Source organism: Fopius arisanus, unplaced genomic scaffold (assembly GCF_000806365.1).
Source record: "Fopius arisanus strain USDA-PBARC FA_bdor unplaced genomic scaffold, ASM80636v1 scaffold00081, whole genome shotgun sequence".
Classification (NCBI taxonomy): Eukaryota; Metazoa; Arthropoda; class Insecta; order Hymenoptera; family Braconidae; genus Fopius; species Fopius arisanus.
Window position 1 is genome coordinate 320,314 of NW_011887820.1, and position 6,980 is coordinate 327,293.

Consider the following 6,980-nt stretch of genomic DNA (forward strand, 5'->3'; position numbering starts at 1 on the left):
AATGTGAGAAGTGGTAAAAAATCAGGCAATAAATTATCGTAGTGTGAATCATATCACTTTTCAGGTTGATTCAACGATCATTTTCTTTGACTCCATACTGAATCAAGTTGAAAAATTAAGTTGGATACATTGAAAAACGGATTTGAATCAGGCGTCTCTTTCAGTTTGATTTAAGACGACTTTTTTCACTCATTTAACACCCACATATAGTTAAAATTAACGTTTTATCATTTTTCAGACGAACTTACTACGGGATTGACGTGAAAAATATGTTTTTCACATCAATGCCATCGATAATTAGCGAAAAATTAAAAAAACGTGACTTTTGGCTATATGTGTGTGTGGATCATCCTCAATTAGTATAAAGTGAAAATCGCTAAAAATGGATTTGCCTCCTTTGGAAAATTAAATTTTGAATAATAAATAAGCGAGAAATTGATAGTGCTTGGATACCCTCAGCCAGACGTGTAAAAACGAGCTTTCATAAGTTAAGATTAACTATCCAAACAAGTTATTGAAAGTAGGATGAATTAGATCGGTAAAAATAGTACGGGGAGACGATATAACGAGGGCAAGGAGTTCCTCGAAGTGATAAGACCAAAGAATGATATGTGGTATTGCGCATTAACGGTGCATATGCAGCTCGTGTTTTTACACTGGCCCATAACACACCGTCGATTAAAAGATGAGAACATACAGTCTCCCATAGTTCCAACAAGAACGGTTTGAGTTGGACGAAAAAAATCATTGATAAGGTGAAAAGAGAAATCCTGGAATAATTCGTCCTTCGTTTTAGCATTCAGCGTCGCGTGACTCTTATCGATAAGGGAGTATTCATGACGATTTTTTTTTTGCTTTGGCAATTCACCTCAAGGAGGATGTTCTCAACGAGGTCAAATGCGGGGAACTCCTTCAAGGATAATTTCCAGTGTGAAACACCTAAGCATCATTAGCTTTTGAATATACCGGTGGGAGAACCGAGGACGGATAATTATCTCGCCGATCATCGTCGTCGTTAAATGCTGCAGGAAAAAAATCAACATTTTGCTACACTTGAGGAAATTAGTTTAAGGTGATACACTGACGGAACGTTAAACTTTAAATTTTTAACCAGCGACAAAATGGCAGGAAATGTAGAATTCATAATTAATTAATCAAGTGGCAAATTTACTTTATAACAATGAGTTACCACAAAAAAATTTTTTTGAGTCAAAACTATCGGATTATGGACAGGAATTAGTAAATAATAAATAATTAGGCTTAGGTGTTAACTTTTATTATACGCACTCAGAATGTAGATCTTTTTTTCTATGACCTCTGCAACTCTACTGACTCATAGCAATCAAAGTTTTCACGCTCTGGAACCATTTTACAAAAGATCCTTGTTCATTTATCTTTATTTCTGTTTATACAAACTGTTGTCCTTATCCTGATGCTGTTCTAAGAAAAATTATGAAATAATAATATGAACCAAAACAGTTATGGGATATATATTAATTATTGTGCACCGATACCAAGTGCTCTCAATAAAAACTCTTTTTCGACTTAACTCGAGTCAATATTCCAACAGCATTCAAGTCAACGCCGACTTGACAAGTTTTTTAATGACCCACAGCGAACCCGAAATCGGTATTCGTTCAGGACAATCGACTTGAATCAAGTCATCATTGACTTGAGTCAGAATTATCCATTTTTTCAGTACTTTTTCTTCCTGCTCCCCTTCCTACCTAATCCAAATCCTATCCAACGACTCCTCTGACGTCACAAAAATATGGAACGCTATAAAAACTTCCCCTCTTCTATGAAAAATTAAATTGAGTGAAATCAACGAGAAAATCGTTAAAAAACTCCACTTGACTTGAATTTCCCGCAACAAATCCTTCGTCACCGAGTCCTTCAACACGAATCCCCATTATGTCGTAAAAAAAATGCATCACGAACCGCTAAACTGGGTCACGTGAAAATTCAAAAATCCGCGGGGCGATAAGAGCGCGCCCCATCTAGCGGTTTTGGTTACCCCACGGCAAGCATCGTGAATTCGCCTTGAGGTTTCCAACGGGCGATCTAATATTGCGGCAAGGTTGCCCCCAGAAAAATTGGCATCAGTACCTGCGCACCTCAACCAGCTCTACCACCACGCAATATTACACCAAGGAAAGATTGTGAGGTTATACCTATGCTAGGACTAGGACAACCTAGACACGCGAGTTCGCTAGCTTTTAAATGACTGTCAAGTTCACGATCGATTAATAGGATCGATAAATTAATGTGATGACTGAACAAACAAGAGACTCAACATCAAGCCCATATTGCGACAATGTGGATAAACGAAGACATTCCATGAGGAAAGAATTTGAAAATATCGCATCGTCGGATGCTGATGGCCTCGAGAAAAGTAGAGATCGCAATTCTTCTCGTTTTCCTTCTAAACGGAGTAGAAACGAAGTGGAAACTTCTAGTGAGGAAGAGGATAATCCAAGTGGTGGAGAGGAAACGCAGGATAATTCAAATCAAGAGGGCAATAAATTGGAGATCAAACAGCTGAGAATTTGGGCAATTCAATATCAAATTCCACCGGCTCATCTGGAGCCTCTACTCGTCATTCTGCGAGCTAGACTACTTCCAACTTTACCTAGATCAGCTGAAAAATTCTTAGACGAATCACAACCACCACCTGCCAAGAAGAGAAAAGATAGCGAAAAAAACGAGTGCTGCAGTCCTGCCCGTAATTATACTTCCATCATTCATATTTTCCGTGAAAATTCATCACAAATCGGATAGAATCGCACAGACACTTTGACATGTCTTTTCAAAATTCAAAAAAATAATTGGATCAAACAGAGAAACTCACAATTTGAATTATTCCAATTGGATTCATCAGAAAAAGATGTTCGATGTAAAAATAACGGATTTTAAATAATTATTTGCAAGGGATTGTTCAAAATTAATTGTTATTTTCTCAGTGCTTAAAGAAATCTTGAAGAAATTGACTTCTATTGAAACTGATGTGAAGAAAAATCGAGACACTCTCGCCAACATCGAAGACTGCCTTCAAGTAAAAGATGATTTTGTATCCGCTGATTTCTCAATCCCAACAAAACACGAAGTGGAATTACCGATCAATTCAGTTGATGCACTTCTCCATTTCGAGCAAAAACTAACGGACGATCGAAGGTGTCTCTCCGATACTGTACGTATTATCACCAATATTTAAAAATTTATGATTAGAAAATTATAACCGTTAGACCCAGAAAGATAATCCATTGGAATCCAAGAAATAGATTTACTTAAATAATATGAAATCAAGTTGTTCATTACAACCCGTTTGTTTTAATTTTAGATTCTGTTTATATCAAATAATTCCTCCTTTGAATTATTAATAAATCTTCATTACATATCAATACATTTTTTATGAATGACAAGTAAACAAATAATTTCTTCATAATTTTAAACACAATTTCAAATCAATTGCAATGAATTTATCCATATTATTCATAATTGTTTTTATTTAAAATTTAATGTAAAGAAATGCAATAAAATTAATTAGTTTTTTTGAATTTAATTAAAAACACGCATCTTTATCTGATTATAATGAATAATTTCTTTAAAAATTTCAGCTGCAAGTGATGAAACGGCTGAAGTCCTCAAAGGTATCAATAAGTGCCACATCGATTTTGAGAAAATTTCTAGGTCGTAATGTGGCAACTCAGTACACAGCAACGAAAAAAATGAGTGATAAATTAGTGATGGAGACTCACGTACCAAAATTCATGGGTTGTGTCTTAGGTACGTTAAAAAGAAAATGATGAAATAATTGTTATTGTGGTGTTGTCTAATGATCTTCTGGATTTTATATTGTAATTGTAATTAAAATTGTAGAGGCACTTATGGCAACTCACGAGGGTCTGTCGGACAAGGAGGCTAAAGCAGCTGTGGGCACGGCTCTGACCCAGTCTAAAGGCTGGGATGGACAGCGATCTGACAAGACTAAAAAGCCGACCAACAGCTCGGCCTCTGTTATTAAGGAAGAGGATATTCTCGACGCCGACTCTATCATGTCTAATACGTGGATGGGAGAGAGGTTTGGATTAGACACTTCTGCGTCTGAATAGCAGGTAGAAATTGTGATAAGCAGCTTTCTTCCAACGTTATCATATTTTTGTATTTGTAAATCATAATAAATGTTTTCATTCATAATCTACTGTTATTTATTAAAATCAATCGTTCGTTGATAACCGGCTAAGTTATTTATTCCGATTGGAATGATAAGTTTGGATGAATTCAATTTTTTATTCTTTTTTATATAAGAACGCTTTTTTATGTTGATTATGTTTTTTTATTGGTAATAAATGTTTGATTGAGGATTATAAATGTTTTATTTATTTGAATGAATTTTTGGAAAATAATACAAGAAAAATTGAATAATTTTTTTTATATTCCAGTCATTTGTTAGAAATTTTGGAAAAGCTTTTCAAAATTTTGAATTTCATTCTAATATTTGATTATCCAAATTTAAAAAGATTTAAAAAATTTCGCAATTTCAAGTGTCGGAATCAAAATATCACTTTTTATATGGAAATAAATGACGAACTAAAATTTTTGAATGATAAAATAGTTTGTCCTTTAAAAAGATTTTTTGACTGATTGTAACATTGGATTTTTTATGATGGCATTGATAAGTCATTTATAGTGGTATCATCACCGTTTGGGATGGAGAATAGTAGCTTCCAATGATAGCATACCCCCGGTTAAAACGAGGCAAAAGCTAAGGCGCTATCCGTGAGTCGAGTGCCACGACTTGACACCATTGACCCATGGCGTTTCACGATACATGAAGGGGTCAAAGCTGAATCGCCGTGGATTCGCTACTTGCACGTCTAGCCGCACGATAGAGAACGCGCCCTCACCGACCTGACGGATTAATCGCGCAAAGTGCGAAGAAGCCGCCTACAAACTAACTACTATTTGTCCCCTCCACCAAAAAAACATCTTTCCATTCTATTTTCAGAAAAAGTCACTTCATTCTAGGATTCTGTTGATGGACATTGATGCGACTTATCTTCACTATATTTTCAATCGATTCATTCAAGTCGTTGTATGGTTGAAAAAGTCTACTCTCAAAATCTCAAATCAAGTCGATGTCGACTTGACGCAGACATCAGCAATCGAAAATTCGGGTCGATATTGATCGAATAGTGAAGACATGGTTCGAGTCGACGGTGACTTGAATCAAGTAGAAGAATTCTGTTGAATCAAGTTGAACTCGATCTAAATCCAGGTGAAGAATCAATTTGAATCAAGAAGAAGAAACGATAGATCGAGTTGAGTCAAGTTTGACTCAACATACAATGGATCAAGTTCAAAAGTCGATTTAAGTCAAGTGGAAAATGAAAAGATCGACTTGAATAAAAACCCAGAGTTTAGATAAAACAAATTAATATTTTGACCTGAGTCAACTCCAAAAAACCATTAAACTTATACGGAACTTGAATGGAGCCGGAAGTGTGAAAATTTGAAATGAAATCATTATTATTTATGAACAATTGGGAAATTCGCATATGAAGTTCATCCGATTATGAAGACATCCGCGTTTTCTGGGAAAACAATTACTGATTCCCTCTCCAATGAAGGATTCGGTTGAGTGCGAGTCAAGGGGAGGGTAATTACGGCGAGATTAACGAGTAGCACGATTATGAAAATTGCTTCATTGGGAGGGACGGAAAAATTGAACGGGCGTTTCACTTGGAAAGTTCAGGAAACATGGGATGACCTTACCATCATCCCAGCGTATAATTCACGTTTAATATCTCCTATTTTCTCAATTGTCAATTTTCATAAATTCCATTTCAAATCTGTCCATAATTTGTATGTTTATTTATTCTTATGAACAATGAGTCGACGACCTTGTCGAACATCTGGTGAATGTACCTTGCAGGCAACACCCGGACGAGCGATTTCTTTCGTTAAAAGTACTTTCCGTTTCCAAGGAAGTGCGATTATGCTTGAATAAATGAAAACTTTGCACTATATAGCAATTACCACTTAGCGCCACTGTGACATTTTAAAGTGCCATTAAATTGTCGTGTTACGATAATTGGATCGATATTATTCTACTTTTTTATCCCAGGGGGTTCGACATGAATAGAAAATCCATTTTAAAAATTCATTATCTAATTGTATGAGTAATTGTCGGATAATTACGTAACATTGAAGGAAAAATACTATTTTTTTTCAATGTTATTTAATTTTTATTCAAATTTTCTAGAGAAAATTCGGGAATTTTCCGCATTATTATTTGTTGTGGTTTTTTTTTTATTAATTTATCGTGGTGCACAAAAAATTTAGTGATAATCGAGGGGAGATATATATTGATCAAGTGAAATTTGTAGGGCAATTTAATTCACTATTTATTAAAAATATTCAATTAACAATAACAGAAATTCAATTTTTGTTCATTTTCTGGAATAAAAAATTAATTGGCAGGCGTGAAAAATTTAAATAATTGTAATTCACTAATTTTATCGACAATTCGTTATTCTCGCGTTTAATGCATTTAAACGTTTTTGCGTGCAATTCTAATAATTTAAGTTGATGAGAGGAAAACGAATAAATTATAGTATATGAACGAAGCATAAATAATTCGCGAAACAAATTCTGATATTTTAAATAAATAAATAAAGTTTCGCAATTATTTCAGCTAGAATCATCTAACTCTTTGGATCGAAATTCTCTCGAAATTAAAGTGGTGAAAATGAAATTACACAACGTTTTACTAAACAAAAAACTATATAAAACTATATAAACTATATAAAAGAATAAAACAATCGACAGGTAAACAAAATGATGTGTAAATAATGTAATGTAAAGTCAAATTACGGATTCGCAGCGCAATATTAATATTCCCAATATTGAGGGAATAATAGTGGAGTGAAAAGCGAGATGTATGAATAATTGAAAGTTTCGGAATTCTATCTGGAATC

At 34.5% G+C, this 6,980-nt stretch overlaps 1 protein-coding gene across 1 annotated transcript; it reads left to right on the forward strand.

Annotated features, from left to right (window-relative positions):
- Positions 1 to 2,117: 2,117 nt before the first annotated feature.
- LOC105270213 (ATP synthase epsilon chain) lies at positions 2,118 to 4,197 on the forward strand. The gene is made up of 4 exons (XM_011311010.1): positions 2,118 to 2,725; positions 2,964 to 3,190; positions 3,618 to 3,786; positions 3,880 to 4,197. Exons 1-4 carry the CDS (start codon positions 2,272 to 2,274, stop codon positions 4,110 to 4,112), a joined length of 1,083 nt encoding a protein of 360 aa, XP_011309312.1. The 5' UTR covers positions 2,118 to 2,271; the 3' UTR covers positions 4,113 to 4,197.
- The last annotated feature ends 2,783 nt before the right edge of the window (positions 4,198 to 6,980 follow it).

Bases quoted from the DNA above. Each gene is read 5' to 3' on its own strand.
- LOC105270213 (XM_011311010.1), top strand. From the start codon at position 2,272: ATGACTGAACAAACAAGAGACTCAACATCAAGCCCATATTGCGACAAT. The intron at 3,191-3,617 runs GTACGTATTATC...TAAAAATTTCAG, and splicing joins GAAGGTGTCTCTCCGATACT to CTGCAAGTGATGAAACGGCT. The intron at 3,787-3,879 runs GTACGTTAAAAA...TTAAAATTGTAG, and splicing joins ATTCATGGGTTGTGTCTTAG to AGGCACTTATGGCAACTCAC.